The sequence below is a fragment of the Rattus norvegicus genome, chromosome 1 (assembly GCF_021556685.1).
Source record: "Rattus norvegicus strain SHRSP/BbbUtx chromosome 1, alternate assembly SHRSP_T2T, whole genome shotgun sequence".
In the NCBI taxonomy this organism is placed as follows: Eukaryota; Metazoa; Chordata; class Mammalia; order Rodentia; family Muridae; genus Rattus; species Rattus norvegicus.
Window position 1 is genome coordinate 79,418,155 of NC_141534.1, and position 16,757 is coordinate 79,434,911.

Genomic DNA, 16,757 nt, shown 5'->3' on the forward strand with positions numbered 1-16,757 from the left:
GAGAAGAATAAACCTAAGGACAATAGGTATAGATGAGAGTGAAGACTCCCAATATAAAGGGCCACTAAATATCTTCAACAAAATAATAGAAGAAAACATCCCTAACCTAAAGGAAGAGATGCCCTTCTGTCCTTCTTAACGTCCTCTATTATCATTATGTGATGTGATTTTAATTAAATCCAAATCTTGCTTTTCAGGTGTGTTTGGATACCTAGTATTTGCTTTGGTGGCAAAGTGGGCTCTGATGATGCCAATTAGTCTTGTTTTCTGTTGCATAGGTTACTGTGCTTGTCTCTTGCCATCAGGTTGTCTATGGTGTTAGTTTGTTTTGCTGTCTCTGACAGTGGCTTGATCCTTTTGTAAACCTGTGTCAGCACTCTCTAGACATGTTTTATTTCAAGCTGGATCTGGAAACAGAGAGATGCTCCTTGATTTCTGTGTCCTGAAGCCTCCAGGTGGATCACTTGGAGCAGAAGAGTTGGTCTTTCCTTTGTTCTCAGGTGTGTTATCACTCCTGACAACTGGCTTTTAGTTCTGGGCAGAAACAGAAACCAGAAGGGTCCTGATGCTGACTGCTTCTGTGTTCCTGTATTCAGAGGGGACTAGGCAGGAATAGGAATAGGAGCTAGGCTAGGAATACTCTTAGGCTAGGAATAGGAGCAGAAGTGGTGGTTACCTCTCAGCTCTAAGGGTTGTCTACATTTTTTTTTGGTTCTTTTTTTTTTCGGAGCTGGGGACCGAACCCAGGGCCTTGCGCTTCCTAGGCAAGCGCTCTACCACTGAGCTAAATCCCCAACCGATTGTCTACATTTTTGAGAGCCCAGCTGTCTCCCCCATGGGATTTGGGTACAGAGAGCTGTGGGACCAGGTCGGTTCTGGGCCCAGGCAGAAATCTGCTACATGTCATTTTCTAACATACACATGTTAACCCTGATAAGGACCAAAATAATACACAAAATAAGACTTGGCACAACAATTTTCAATCTATTTTCTATTTTTATTTATCATACAATAATGAAGGTTGTTCCCAGGATGTCAAACAAAATTAGAACAATGCTCTGAAAAAAATCCTCACCTGGTCCTTTTTTGTAGAATTTACAACTGCTTTTGTTATTTATTTTAATCCCCTGTAGATGTGAAGAAAGTTTCACAGGGTTTAATCTAGTAACCTAAGTTTCATCCCTAAACAATTTTTGAGAATAAGTTCTCTATCATTATGTGATGTGATTTTAATTAAATCCAAATCTTGCTTTTCAGGTGTGTATGGATATCCAGTATTTGCATTGGTGGTAGAACTGGGCTCTGAAGATGCCAAGCAGTCTTGCTTTCTGTTCTTTAGTTTCCTGTGTTTGCCTATCGCCATAATGTTGTCTCTGGTGTTAGCTTGTTTTGCTGTCTCTGACAGTGGCTTGACCCTCCTGTAAGCCTGTGTGTCAGCACTCCTATAGATCTGTTTTCTTTCAGCTGGATCTTCATACAGAGATCTGCTCCAAGGTTTGTGTCCAGATAGGTTGCTTGGAGTAGAAGAGTTGGTCTTTCCTTTGTTGTCATGTGTGTCATAGCTCCTTTCTGTTCTGGGCATAGGCAGCAACCTGAAGAGTCCTGCCCCTGACTGCTCCTAAGTTCCTTTTTGTAGACGGCACAGAGGTCACTAGGCATGTTCCTCTGGGATCAGGAATGTGAGAAGAAGTCGTTGTCTCCTCTGAGCTGTCAGGATTGTTCTCACTTCTGGGAGTCCAGCTCTCTTCTCCATCGAATTTGGGTACAGAGAGCTGTGAGACCGGTTCAGTTCTGGGTGCAGCAGAAACCGGCTACATGTTCATTTCTAACATTCACACGTGGAACCTGATAAGATAAAGACCAAAATCATACACAAAATAAGACATGGCATAACAATTTTCAATCTATTTCCTTTTTTTTGTTCTTTTTTTTTGTTAACTTGAGAATTGCTTATATACATTTCGATATTTCCTTTTTTGATATACCATATGATACTGAGGTTTGTTCCCAGGATCTCACAGGAATGTAGAACAATACTCTGACAAAAATCTCACCTGGTCTTTATTTGTAAAATTTACAGTTGCTTTTGTAACGAATTATAATCCTCTCTAAATGTGAAGAAATCCTCCCAGGGTTCGATCTAGTAAACTAAGGTTTATTCCTAAAACAGTTGATGGGAATAAGTAAAGGACCAGCTGGAGATTCGCTTTTCCTGCATTGACAGTGGGTAAACATCTGAGATGTAAGCTGAGGTTCCTAGGTATTGATTATAAACAGTTCATTATTTCACAAAAGGACATCAGCATTTTCTAATTAATTCCATTTAGCCTAGGGAAAATCTGGGAGCAGAGACCCAGGCACCAGCACATCAAAACCCTGAGCCATCTACGCCGGAGTCTTGGAGTATCTGTGTAGATACCACAGTGTGTATAAAGAGACTGAAGTGTTCTTTAGACATTGTGGATGTCCCAGGACGGAGAAGATGCTTGAATGAGGGGGCAAACAAATTCGTTGCAGACTGAGCAGCATGTTATCTTCTAAGGCAAGGGAGGTGCCTAGTATGAGGAATAATGGTAGCACCCATGGAAGGAGACTGAATAGAAATCTATTTCCCGAGAAAGTGACTTACAGATGCACTCCCAATGTCTTCTATGAAGAAGCTTCATGAGACACAGACCAAGTTTTGCTTAAAATTCAATCTCCACACAAACCCATCATCACCCTGAGATTGTTCTGGAACTATGATTAAATCTTGAACATTGTGTGGACCCACACCTGTAATTAGGACTCAGCAGGCCGATCCAAGGTCACCTCTAGAACAGGCTAGAATAATAGAAAAACCACGTCTCAAAACCCAAACAAAAGATAATAAACAGGAATAATTAAATCTACAAACCTATGCCTACATGAGGTAAGGTTGAATCCTGAGTGGCACCAAAGTGTGGGTGAGGATAATGGATCTGAGATTCTGTGGAGTGGGTGGATAGAAAGATTGGGAGGAAAACTAAGTTTCAAGTTTGTAGAGAGATGTAAGTGCAGGTCCTGGGAGTAGAGGTCAATCAGACAGAAGATTGGGCAAGCTGCAGCAGCCTGCTGGTTTCCTGGTGAGTTGGTGGTTCCATAAATTGCTTAGAAGGAAGGAAACAATTAGGAGGTGCTACCACAGGGCAGGAAACCCCTGCAGAACAAAATGAGAAGACCCTTATTTCTTGATAAGTTTACTGATTTGGGAAGGCCAAATTTCCAGTGTACTGGAGTCCCAAAGTACAAGAGACTCCAAATGATGGGGCTAAGGCTATGATAATTTCCCAGAATGTAAACAAACCATGATTTGAATATATCTGCTTAGTTAAGAATGATGTGCTCAAAGACTGGTGTGGTAGCCCACACCTTTTCTCCAGCTCTGGGTAATTAGAGGCAGGTAGATCTTTTTTGAGTTGCCTGTCAGCCTTGTCTATCAATTGAGTTAAAGGACAGCCAGGGAGGTTATATTATGATACCTTTTCTCAAAAACCAAACAAGCAAAGAAACAAACAAAGGAAAAAGAAACCAAATTACACCACCACCAACTAAACGTTTGGTGTCTTCAACCTGGCCATACTTCATGGTGCCAGAGGGCGGGACATGGAGAGTATTTGCTGGATATGAGGGAATGAAATTGGAGCTGCTGAGATGATCCTGGGTGAAGATTCAATTTCAGCCAGTACTGGAAGTAGACATTCCATACCAATAGGAATCTTCTTTAGATCCTCAGCAACAAAGATAGACTTCATCTCAAATTAAAGGAATTAACAGTTTTTCTAAGCAAAGGAACCAAAAACGGTGCAGATATCATATTAATATCAAAAAAGAGAGTTTTAATCATAAGTAATCAAAAGAGATGTAGAAAGATACCTCATACATCTTAAGAAACAATCCAACAAAACATTTAAAATCTAGACATCTATCTTCAAAAGCATGTGTACCCACATTTCTTTCTTTTTTTAATCTTTATTAGCTTGTTATTTACATTTCGATTGTTATTCTCCTTCCCCGTTTCTGGGCCAACATCCCCCTAACCCCTCCTATATGGACTTCCCCTCCCCATTCTCCACCCATTACCACCCTCCCCCCAACACTGGGTTCACCCTCACGTTCACTGGGTGTTCAGTCTTGGCAGGACCAAGGGCTTCCCCTTCCACTGGTGCTCTTACTAGGCTATACATTGCTACCTATGAGGTTAGAGTACAGGGTCAGTCCATGTATAGTTTTTGGGTAGTGGTTTAGTCCCTGGAAGCTCTGGTTGGTTGACATTTTTGTTCATATGAGGTTTCCAGCCCCTTCAAGCTCTTCCAGCCTTTTCTCTGATTCCTTTAACAGGTGTACCCACATTTCTATGTGAAAAATTACTAAAGATCAAATAATATATCAAAACCTAAGTAGTGATAGTAGAAGACTTCAACACCCCAATCTCATCAACAGATTATCCAGACAGAAACTAAACAGAAGTAATGAAACTAATAGAGGTTATGAATCAAATAGTCCTAACACTTCTATAGAATATAAATGCATAAGAATGTATCTTATATGCACTTCATGCAACTCTCTAAAATTGACCACATACTTGGTCACAAAGCAAGTGGGAACATATTCAAGAAATAACCCTTTGTTTCATATCAGATTTCCTTGGATTCAAGCTTGGCTTGAACAACAGAAGCAAAAGGAAACCTACATACTCACGTAAACTGAAAAACTGTCTAATCAATGGTGGTTAGGTCAGGCAAGAAGTAAAGAAATTGAAGCCTTTTAAAATTCAAATAAAATGAGCTCACACCATACCCAAACTTATGGGAAACAGTAAAGCAGTGGTAGGAGAAAAGTTCATAGCACTAACTGCCTTCCTTAAGAAATTAAAGAAGTAATTGGCAGGATATAATCAAACTCAGGACTGTTTCTAGTCAATCAAGTTGAAAGAAAGAGAATAATACAAAGAACTAAGAAAAACAGGTTCTTTCAGAAAACAGACAAGATAAGCAAATGCTTGGCCATGGTAGACAATACACAGATCAAGAAAACCATAAATGAATCATGAGGGAATGTAATGGACACTGAAGAAACTCTGAGAATCATTAGATCTTGCTTGAAAGCCTATGCTCCACAACATGGGAAAATCTACAAAAAATGGATTATTTTTTAAACAGATACCACTTACTAATGATAAGTGGAGAACATGTAATATATCTAAACACTCCTATATACCCTACAGAAAAATAAGCAGACCTTGAAAGTCCCCCAAATGAAACAAAATCTCAGGGCAAGATCGTTTTAGCACAGATTTCTACCAGGTTGTCAAAGAACAGCTGATACCAATGCTTCCAAGACTATTGCATACAAAAGAAGGAGAGGGAACAGTGCCAAATTCATTCTGTGAGGGCTCTGTCACCTTACTTCACAAGACACATGCAGATTCAACAAAGAATTTCAAATCCATTTCTCTTATGAACACAGATGCAGAAGTACTCAACAAAATACTCAGACACCAAATCACAGAAGACATCAAAGAAATCATCAACCCAGGGTGGAAAGGTTGCTTCAATACAAGAAACTCCATCCCTGTAATTCACCATATGAACAAATGAGAGAAAAATATCACAGGATCCTCTCATTAGTTGCTAAAAAAGCCTTTGACAAAATCCAACTGCCCTTCAAGTTAGAAGTCTTGGTGAGATAAGAGACACAAGATACCTAGCTGAACTCTGAGTTTTATTGGGTTATTTAGATGTTGTTCTAGTCTGGGAATAACAATCTAACACTCAGGTAGGACATGTGGTCAGAGGGACAGTTTTTGGTTTGTGTAGACTCCATTATTTGGTGTGGTGAATGCTATTCACATGGAGTTTAATTTACCTTTTAAAATTTTTTATGTAAGAGAATAAATTTGAATTATGATGGGTATAGATGTTGATAAGAGCTTGGGGAGGAGACTTGATAGCATATATATTCATATATTTAGATGCATATTTTAATTCTGAGGATATTTTCTGTGTAGTTCTATCCTGTAAAGTGGTATGTAGAGAAAGACAGCTTGGAACTGACAGAGATGCACCATTCTCTGTCTCCTGAGTCCTTCGAATTTAGGTAGACACCCATCCAGGATCATGATGTATTGCAGGAAGATTTTCCTAAAAACCCAGGAATTGTTTTTGTGGGTAGAACTAGATCACTTAGAAGCTTGTGAAGGAAAGAGCTTTGTGCAACAACAGACCCTGACTCAAAAATAAAACAAAAGAACTGTGATTCAATCAAAGATGAGGACTCTCTAGGGTGGGGCTGAAATAGCGTTGACAGCAAATGGTGTGTTTATCCAATGAATTTGAAGATCCGGGGAGTGGGAGGAGCCAAAGAGTGGGTGGAGCTTTGACTATCGTGCCTGGAGAGGATATTTAAGGCCTGGTTCTGGAAGAACTGGTAAAACACAGTGAAGAATCGAAACAAGGTAAAGCGAGCTGCTGTTTTTCAGGTGAGTGAGTGTCCTGAATACATTTTGTAAATGATGTATGTTTTGCGGGTGGTTACCCTCATGGAAGAGAGAGGGAGCTAGAAGTTGAAGAGCTTTGGGGGTCATTCTGCAGCTGGTGTTTGTGTTTGGAGGTTGAGGTCCCCCAAATCGCCAGAGTTGGGCAGGTAGTCCTGAGGGAAGGAAGGGGCAGCGCACTTGTTTCTCCACAGGTGTTAACACTTGGAAAGAAGTGTGCAGTGCTCCTGGAACACAGACCAAGAGGGCTAGTAAGACCCAATGCTGCTGGCCCATCTATTGTGCTTTTGTGTAGTAACCAAGGCCGAGGCCTGAGCCCTTTGTTGTTCAGTAAGCCTAGATCAGCCTGGTCTAATAGGGAGGCTTTGACTCAAAACCCAAACAAGAGACAATAAAACAAGCAGAAGTAAACCCACAAGAATAGAGCTCTAGGCGGTTATTATGAAGCCAGTGTGTCATCAAAGGTGGGTGAAGGTAACGGACTTGAATGTCTGTAAGGTATGAGGAACCAAAGAGATATATAAGTGCACGTTATATATTGTAGAATTTACATAATAGAAGTCAAACAGAAGTTTGGACAAACATCAAGAGCCCACAGGATTCCTGTCCAGTTGGTGGGCTGCATGAAATGCTTAAGGTTGCTGGGTGAAGGGGGCATCCTGGTTGGGAATTCTGGGAGTTAGTGGAGGAAGAGCTTTGATAATATTTTGTGTCTTGTATGGGTGTTTGATTAGTAAAGTCTAACATTTGTCTTGTAGAGAGGCAGAAGATATTAAGTAAATTAGGAGCTCTTGCCATGTGAACGCTGGGAACCTCTTAGGTGCAGGGATTGGAGCAGTCTGTGGATAAGCATTAAGGAGACCCCTAGGTGCTCTGTTCTCCATTCTAGGCACTATCCTGAGCACTGTGTTGTATATGAAGCCTAATTCAATAGAGTCTTGACTCTAGGAGAAATGTATCGTTTGATTTCTCTGATTTATTTCCTGTTAAACGTGCATGCAGGACTAGGATAAACTCACAACGAAGTCTCCCGTGACCTTGGGACCAAAGTGTGGTCTGGGCTGGCCAAGATAGGCTAAGGTTGTGATATTTTGGCTCAACAGTGTGCCACCTAGAGAGGTTTATGGCTGAGTAGACATTCATTCAACAAGAAGAGACAACCACAATTCCAGTTCTCAGGAGCCATTGGCTGTGGGTGTTTGTGATAAGGACTGGATTGTCTGTAGAATGAGATCCAGGAAGACATGTGCATTTACAAGGAAAGGAAAGAAGGAATGAAGAGAGAAACATTGAAAGAAGAGGGAATTACCACGTGACTGAACTGAGCAGGAATGAACAGGTCCCTTGGGCAGCAGCATGCTAAGAGATCCATTTCTAGAGATGGTCACAGAAGAGGGAAGGAAAGATTTCTTGTGTATGGAACCCAAAGGACAGGAGACCCAAAAGAATGTCACCATTGTGTTTCATACCTTTAATTCAGGCACTGGATTGGGTTTGGTAACAGGCAGGTGGATCTCTGAGTTCAAGTTCAGCCTTGTCTTCAGATGGAGTTATAGGACAGCCAAGGTCATACAGACAAAACTTGTCTCAAGAAAGGTGTCTTCTACCTGTCAAGGTTCCATAAGATGTGGCTGAGGACTAAGTGTGGTCATAGGGTGGGAATGTCTGTTGGATGTGAGTGGATGAAAGGAGGAGCATATGGGAGGGTCGTGGGTGGCAATTAAAGCAATGTCTTGGAGTAGAGATTCTATATGAGGTGGATCTGTGTGACGAGTGAGAGCCCGATGATATATGTGGTAATTAGATCATAATGCTCTCGTGTGGGAGATGAGGGTGGGGTGTGATCATTGAGCTGCTGCAAATTCCATGGCCCCTTCACTCCTTGTTTAGAGAGAGCACCAGCAGAAATGAGGAGGATCTGTGACTTTTAAAGCTTGGGCAGGACATTCAATTGCCCTCCTCCCTGGCCTGACAGTCTGATATTAAGATAGGAGCTAGTTGCAAGTTTATTGAAGTATTGAGATTGCTAATAAGCTTGGGAACCAGGCAGTTAGTTGGTCAGAAGGTCTGAGTGAGTTCTGCTCTATAAGAAGAGCAAAGTAAATGCTGGGTAGGCATGATGGGTTGATGGGTGCTCTCTGAAGCTTTTCTGATGTATTTCCTTTTTCCATGTTCTATAGTACAGGAACATACTCCAGTCAGTTCAGAACACAGATATGATTGAAGGTCCCTCCTTTCTTCCCAAATTCCAAATGTCTTCATATACCCCCATGGACACCAGTTCCCAATTGCCTCAAGAGCCTTCATGGAACTTAGCTTTTCAAATGGGCCAGAGTCCCCTTGTGACCTCAAGAACTCCAATGCAATCAAGTCCTTCAGTGCCTGAACAGAACCTAAATTGGCAAGAGTCCCAAGGGTCATCAAGAGAATCAAGTATCCAGATGCAACCAGGTCCTGTAATGGACCCAGGTTTCCCAACTCTGAGAAGCCCCTCAGGGCATCCAAGTCATCAGAGACCTTCAAGACCCTCATCGAGATCTGGTTTCCATGTTCCCATAGAACCTATGGCACTGTCAGATAAACATGGCGGTAAACAAACTGGCCCTGTAGCTCCAAGGAAGTGCCGAAAGGAACGCACTCAGTACTCCGCAAAACAAAAGTCCGTGCTGCAAGAACATTTTGCTGAGTGCCAGTACCCAGACAAGAAACTGTGTTTGGAGCTGGCAACCTTGTTTGGTGTGACAGAGAATGAGATCAAGGTTTGTCTCTCTCTTTACCCTTAGGCCCATAGCAAAAATATCCCCTTTCCGATCAGGTACCTGAATTTTGTGCTTCTTAAATGCATGGGGATGTGTGGACAGTTTGGGTGGTGGATATTCATTCATGCATCCAATGCTGTGCCTCACTTTCTCCATCAACTGGATACCAATAGGGATGTAAATGATTCCCCTCCAGGGTCCTAGAGGTTAGACATCAGAACTCGTACTAAAACGTAAGAGACACAAACACACTCTCTCCAATCCTTGGTCATTCATATTCTATCATACTACAATCTGCTAGGGATCTTGAATCTCAGGCTTCTCTGTTGCTGCCTCATGAAGTATTGCTATAGAAAAAGCTTACATTCAATTGTTTTACCTTGTGGTCCAGTTAGGGGAAACTGGGCATTCCCCTGATCTTTCCTTTGTCTTTCAGGTCTGGTTCAAGAACAACCGGGCTAAGTGCAAACAGAAGAATGTTCCAGAAGCACTGCCAGAGACAAATGGAGGCCCTGAAGCTGTTTCTTGGTCAACTGATTTTCCTGGTTCCATAGCTGTTGTTGGTTGTGACCAGGGAGAGCCCATGGCCACAGCCATTCTGGATGTGGATTCCACTCCCAAACTGAACTGCAGCCAGGAGTCTTCTCTGGATGGCAATTGGACCTATGATGGTGCCATGTGTTGTCTGCCAGAAGACGTGCTTGACGGTAATGACCCTGTCACTGCTGGAGACTCTGGTGAATCAGCACCAGTTGAAGCCCAGTCTGACCTTGCAGCAGCTGGAGCTCCAGTTGCCATGGCAGTTGACACCCAAAACCCAGAGGAGTGTGAGGATTTACCTCTATTGGACGAAGGGGTCTGGCAATGGATGCTTGAAGACTTTCACCAATTGGAAGACTGGTTTACCAAGAACTACATTGAGAGTCCTAGCAGTGCTTCTCACCCCCTTGACTAGTTTAGACGTTTATATCTATAAAGAAGCATGTTAATGGACACACTTAACCCCTGAATTTGGGGAAATTTCCCAAGTCTGTATGCATTAGTTTCATGCCACTGTGATTATAATGTGAGGTCATTTCAAAAGTCATTGAAAATGTGCATTCCTTATTGTTGGATTATATGTTCTCTAATAAAGCAAACATTGCTGCAAAACTAAAAAGACTGTTTTGTCAGAGTTTTCCAATGCATGCATGCAAATGTCTTGGTACGTGGAGCTGGAGAAGACTGTATGGTCCCCTGGAGTAGAATTGTAGACAGTCAAGGTTTTATGTGTGTGTTCGGAAATGAACTTAGGTCCTTTGTAATATTTTCCTGATTCAGTTTTGTCTTCCCAGAAAACTCTATCTTCTACCATTTTGACAAAGAATTAACAGTAATAGTTGGGCTTAATCTTATACTGTTTGTCTGAATTCTGTGTTAATCCCCATAGCTCAATAGCTCTGTTCCTGTCCTGTTTTTTGTCAAGAAAACATTGTTTCATTGATATTATCAACTACTTTTGGCTCAAAAACTCTGCTCACCCCAAATTCTATGAAAACCCTTAAGCTGTCATAGCAGATATGCGACACATCCATTCTAGTCCTGTGTGAGCACACCCAACTCATATCACTGCACAGTGACCGGCTGAGATTTCCTGTGTTATTAGCATTCCTGAATCCTCTCTGATGAGGGCTGAGAGATGCACTGGTCTACAGGTGTAGCAATCAGTCAACAAGAAATGTTTCAATCCTCTGTTCTTTCCTTGATGGGCTTATTTTCCTTAAACATTAGTATTAAAAGTAACTAGGAAAAGGGAAGTTTCTGAAACAAAACTAAGCATAGAGAGTCTTTTCTGCATCTCTCCCCCTATTCCTCTCCCCTTTTTCCTCATTTCCCCTTCTGTCTGGCATCTTCTGCTGGGGGCAGATTGCCTGGTCATCTGCTCTCCTGAAGAAACCACAGCCTGACCCATTCCAGGACATACACATAAGGCAAGTGGACAACTGACTCCACAGTCTGAAGGCCTCCCAGAAACTCTTTAGCATGCATGGCCACTGAGCCAACAGTTTGAAAGCCTACATGGAGTTCTGCTGCACAGAGGGAAAGAGAAACCACAGTCTGTAGGCCACCCTGGAGAACATCTTCACACAGAAGAGCAGCTTGAGTGCTACTCTGAAGACACAACAGTCTGAAGGCCTCCCGGGAGATCTACTGCAGTCAGGGCAATGAATCTGCAGCTTCTCTGCCCCTCTGAAGAACCCTCAGTTGGAAGTCCCCACACTTTGTCGGTTCAAGGCAGGGGCTCAGGCCTACCAGGAGATCTGAAGGAACCCAGGGACAAAGAAGGCAGGCTCCAGTGATACGAAATTTAGAAGGAAGGAAGGAAAGAAGGAAGGGAGGAAGGAAGGAAGGAAGGAAGGAAGGAAGGAAGGAAGGAAGGAAGAAAGGAAGGAAGGAAAGAAGGAAGGAAGGCCGAATTGAGGATACTTCAATCCCACATAGAAGGAGGAGCTAAATAACAACAGCCAGCAGAGGGAGGGAGGGAAATTGTTGATAGAGTGAAGGTGGGACTCTGGAGGGATCCCCCATTGTGAGAGACAGGAGGAAAGCCCAGTGGGACAGAAGGATGAATTGAAATATTCAGTTGCAGGTGCATGGTGGGGGGTGGCACCTCTAGAAAGTGCCAGAGCCCTGGGATGTGAGAGGCTCCAAAGACTCAGTGGGGATGACCTTTAGCAGAAATGAGCAGCAGTGGTGAGATGGAACCTAAATGACCACCTCCAGATAGGAAGACTAAGTCACCAACCCAAAAGGATCCATGGGCTGCTCCTTGGCGCCTAGCAGATATGGAGCAATGGACTGCTCTGTCGTCAGGGGTAGAGGATCTTCCTAATCCTGTAGAGCACTGATGCCTCAGAGAAGGGTAATGTGGGAGGACTGTGGAGTGTTAGGAGGTAGGGGGAGTGATGGGTGGGGGCAGGTGGAGAGTAAGGAGAGAAGAGCACCCTCTGGAGCCAAAGGGAGTGGTGATGTGAAGAAAGCAGGAGGGATACCAGGACATGTGTGTGTGTGTGTGTGTGTGTGTGTGTGTGTGTGTGTGTGTGTGTGTGACCATTTGAATGTAACTAAAAAAATGAGTTTTGAGACAGAGACAGACAGTGAAAGACAGAGAGACAGAGAGGTGGACAAGGCAACTGACACTGCATTGGCAAAATATGGGTAGATCTGGGGATTGGATCTAATATAATATTTTCTTTCTTTTTTCATTAATTAATTCATTTATTCTCTTTTCACACCAATATCAGCGCCCTCACCTTCCATTCTCCACACTTCCCATAACTCATCTTCCCATCCTCCCTTCTAGTCTCTTCTGGGAAAAGGGAGACTCAGTTGGGGCTCACTACATCCTGGTACATCAAATTTCTGCAGGACTAGGTGCATCCTTTTACACTGAGGCCAAGTAAGCCATCCCTGGTAAGAACATGAGATCCATAGACAGAACACAGCTTGAGGGAGAGCCTTCCCTTCATTTGTTTGGGACCATGCATGAAGATCAAGCTGTCCATCCGGTACATATGTACAGAGCCTAGGTCTATCCTATGGTAGTTCTGGTTTTGTGGTTCAGTCTTTGGTAGCTCCTAATTGTCCAGGTTGTTGACTCTGTTGGATTTCCTCTGGAGCTCCTATCCCATTCAGGGCATTCAAGCTTTCCCAGCTTTTCTAGAAGAGTCACTGAGCTCTGTCCAATGTTTGGTTCTGGGTCTCTGCATCTGGTTCAGCTCCTCAGTGGGGTCTCTCTGAGCACAGTTGTGCTAAGATTCTGAGTACAAGCATAATAGCATCAGGGATTGGAGCTTGCCATGAGTCTCACATTGGACTGCCTTGGCTATCTGGTCCATCTCTTTCTTGAATTTCTTTTAGACTGGACAAATTTTGGGTTAAAAACTCTATGGGGTGTTTAGTGTCCTTATTCCTCCACTGGGGGTCCCTCATCAAATCCACCAAAACAAAAGTGTTGTGTTGGAGCTCAGTGTGCAGATTGGGCACCATCCTCACTACCAAATCTACTGTGTGGTAGGAAATGCTGAGAATTCTGGTTCCTGAACGTCATCATCAACTACCCAGCAAGTTGGAGGCCAATTTAGGATATAAAAAAATGAACACGAAACAAAAGTATTGATAAGTAAGTTTTCAATAGAAACTGCAATAGTCAAGTCTTCCACAATATGAATGCTTTCTTCTCTCTCTGGCTTATAGCAAGAGCACCTGCAGGACCAGTATCTTTGCAGAGGCCAAAGAATCTGGATAAAATTGGGCAGTGGAGGCTCAGGACCATACTCCCAGCTCTTGAGAGGCAGAGGCAGATGAGGCAGAGGCAGAGGCAGAGGCAGAGACAGAGGCAGAGGCAGAGGCAGAGGCAGAGGCAGAGGCAGAGGCAGAGGCAGAGGCAGAGGCAGAGGCAGAGGCAGAGGCAGAGGCAGAGGCAGAGGCAGAGGCAGAGGCAGAGGCAGAGGCAGAGGCAGAGGCAGAGGCAGAGAGGCATGTCTGTGTCTATAAGTTTGAGATCAGCTTGGTCTAGAGAGTAAGTTCTTGGAAATCCAGGCTACACAGAGAAATGCTTCCTCATAAAATTAAAATGCACACACACGTGCACACCACACACACACACAGACACACACACACATGCACACACACACTCTCACACACAGAGAGAAAGAGAGGGAGAGCTAGAAAGAGAGAGAGAGAGAGAGAGAGACAGAGAGAGAGAGAGAGAGAGAGAGAGAGAGAGAGAGAGAGAGAGAGTAAAAGCAAGGTGGACAAATTCTCCCCTAAGGATACAAGTTTTCTAAACATAAACAGCCGAAACATGCATTAAGGGCAGAATATTACTGTGAAATATTCAATATTAGCCAAAGTGTTTTTATAAAGGCTCACACAAGAGACCTTGGCCTCTACTGGCAGCATTTGTTCAAGCAGTTAACTGAGAAATGCAGTCATATAGTGAATTTGAGTTCCGTCTGAAAATTGAAAAAAAATCTGAGGGTTGTGTGAGAGCTCAACCAACCACTGTGTCATCAAGACTGAGTTTTGTGTTCACATAGTGGATAGGCAAAACCAGTTTCTAAACGTTCTTTTCTTCCCTTTCTTGAATATATTTTATTTACATTTCAAATGTTATTCCTTTTATAGGCTCCCATCCATGAGCCCACTATGTTCTCCCCCTGCCCTAATTCTATAAGCGTGTTCTCCCTCGCCAACCACCCTTCCCTTCCTAACTCTGTGCCCAGACATTTCCTTATACTGGGGGTGAGGGGGTTATAGCCTTTTCAGAACCAAGGATTTCTCTTCTCATTTTTTGCCCAACAGGCCATCCTCTGGTACATATGCAGTTGGAGCTAGGGGTCTGTCCATGTATACCCTGTGGGTAGTGGTTTAGTACCTGGGAGTTCTGGTTGGTTGGTATTGATGTTCTTATGGCGTTGCAAGACACTTCGGTTCCTTCAGTCCTTTTAATCCTCTAATGTGGACCCCTTCTCAGTTCAATGGTTTGCTGCTAGCACTGGCCTCTGTATCTGACACAATTTAGCAAAGCCTCTCAGGGGACAGCTATATCAGGCTCCTGTCAGCATTATTGTCTAGTTTTTGATATATATATATATATTATATATACTATATATATGTATATATGTATATATCCAGATTTTGCAGGCCTGAATGACCATTCCTTCAGTCTCTGATCCAAGTTTGTCTCCATATATCCTCCAATGAATACTTTTGTTCCCCCTTTTAAAAAGGACTGAAGCACACACACTTTGGTCGTCCATCTACTGGATCTTCATGTTTTGTGTGGATTGTATCTTGGGAAATTGGAGGTTTTGGGCTAATATTAACTTATCAGTGAATGTATACCATGTGCATTTTTTGTGATTGGTTACCTCACTCAGGATGATATTTTCTATTTCCATCCATTTGCTCATGATTTTCATGAAGTCATTGTTTTTGATACTCTGTTGTGTATATGTACCACATTATCTGTATCCATTCCTCTGTTGTTGGGCATCTTGGTAGTATAAATAAGGCTGATATGAACATAGTGGAGCATATGTCTTTGTTGTATGTTGGAGCTTCATTTGGGTATATGCCGAAGAGTGGTCTAGCTTGTATTCTGTTGATGATGCTTGTGCCTATTACTCCTGATCTCTTTCCTAAGTTTTTTCTTTCCAGGGCTATCTCCCTTTGTGTTTTCTTTATAATTTCCAATTTTAAATCCTGGATGGGTTTGTTCAATCTATTCACCTGTTTGGTGTGTATTTCTACAATTCTCTAAGGGATTTTTGTGTTTCACCTTGAAGTGCTTAAGTGCTTCAAGGTGAAGTGCTTTCACCTTGAAGTTTAACTGTGCTGTCCTTTATTTCTTTAAGGATGTTATTTATGTCCTTCTTACAGTTCCCTATCATCATTATGTGATGTGATTTTAATTAATTCCTAATCTTGCTCTTCACGTGTATATGGATATCCAGTATTCGCATTGGTGGTAGAAATGGGCTCTGAAGATGCCAAGCAGTCTTGCTTTCTGTTGTTTACTTTCCTGTGTTTTTCTGTCGCCATAATGTTGTCTCTGGTGTTAGCCTGTTTTGCTGTCTCTGACAGTGGCTTGACCCTTCTGTAACCCTGTGTGTCAGCCCTCCTGTAGACCTGTTTTCTTTCTGCTGGATCTGGGTATAGAGATCTGCTCCAACGTTTGTTTGTCCTGATGCCTCCATGTGGTTAGCTTGGAGCAGACGAATCGGTCTTTCCTTTGTTCTCATGTGTGTCATAGCTCCTTTCAGTCCTGGGCATAGGCAGCAACGTGAAGGGTCCTGCCCCTGACTGCTTCTAAGTTCCTTTCTGTAGGGGGCAGAGAGGGCACTAGGCATGTTCCTCTGGGGTCAGGAATGTGAACAGATGTAGTTGTCTCCTCTGAGCTCTCAGAATTTTTCTCACTTCTGAGAGTCCAGCTCTCTTCTCCATTGAATTTGGGTACAGAGATCTGTAGGACTGTTTCAGTTCTGGATGCAGGCAGAAACGAGCTCCATGCTCTTTTCTAACATTCGCATGTGGACCCTGATGAGATAAGACTAAAATAATATACAACACAAGAAATGGAATAACAATTTCAATCTATTTCCTTTTTTATATACCAGATGATACTGAGATTTGTCCCCAGGATCTCAGAAAAATGTAGAACAAGACTCTGAGAAAAATCTCACCTGGTCCTTATTTGTAGAATTTACAGCTGCTTTTGTGATTAGTTTTAATCCTCTCTAAATGTGAAGGAAGTTTCCCAGGGTTTGATCTAGTAACCTAAGATTCATTTCTAAAACAGTTCTTGAGAATAAGTAAGGGACCAGCTGGAGATTCCCTTTTCCTGCATTGAGAGTGGGTAAACATCTGAGATGCAAGCTGAGGTTCCTAGGTATTGATTATAAACAGTTCATTCTTTCACAAAAGGACATCAGCATTTT

General features: G+C 42.7%; 1 protein-coding gene across 1 annotated transcript; it reads left to right on the top strand.

The window, feature by feature from the left end:
- Positions 1-8,897: 8,897 nt before the first annotated feature.
- On the top strand, positions 8,898-10,472 carry Obox2l1 (oocyte specific homeobox 2 like 1). Its single transcript, XM_087610011.1, has 2 exons — positions 8,898-9,273; positions 9,710-10,472. The coding sequence occupies exons 1-2, from the start codon at positions 8,956-8,958 to the stop codon at positions 10,226-10,228; spliced, it is 837 nt and encodes a 278-aa protein (XP_087466137.1). The 5' UTR covers positions 8,898-8,955; the 3' UTR covers positions 10,229-10,472.
- The last annotated feature ends 6,285 nt before the right edge of the window (positions 10,473-16,757 follow it).

What these genes read in the sequence shown, in the direction of transcription:
- Obox2l1 (XM_087610011.1), top strand. Translation starts at nt 8,956, where the DNA reads ATGCAACCAGGTCCTGTAATGGACCCAGGTTTCCCAACTCTGAGAAGC. An exon ending in TGACAGAGAATGAGATCAAG is followed by an intron (nt 9,274 to 9,709) that starts GTTTGTCTCTCT and finishes TTTGTCTTTCAG; the next exon opens with GTCTGGTTCAAGAACAACCG.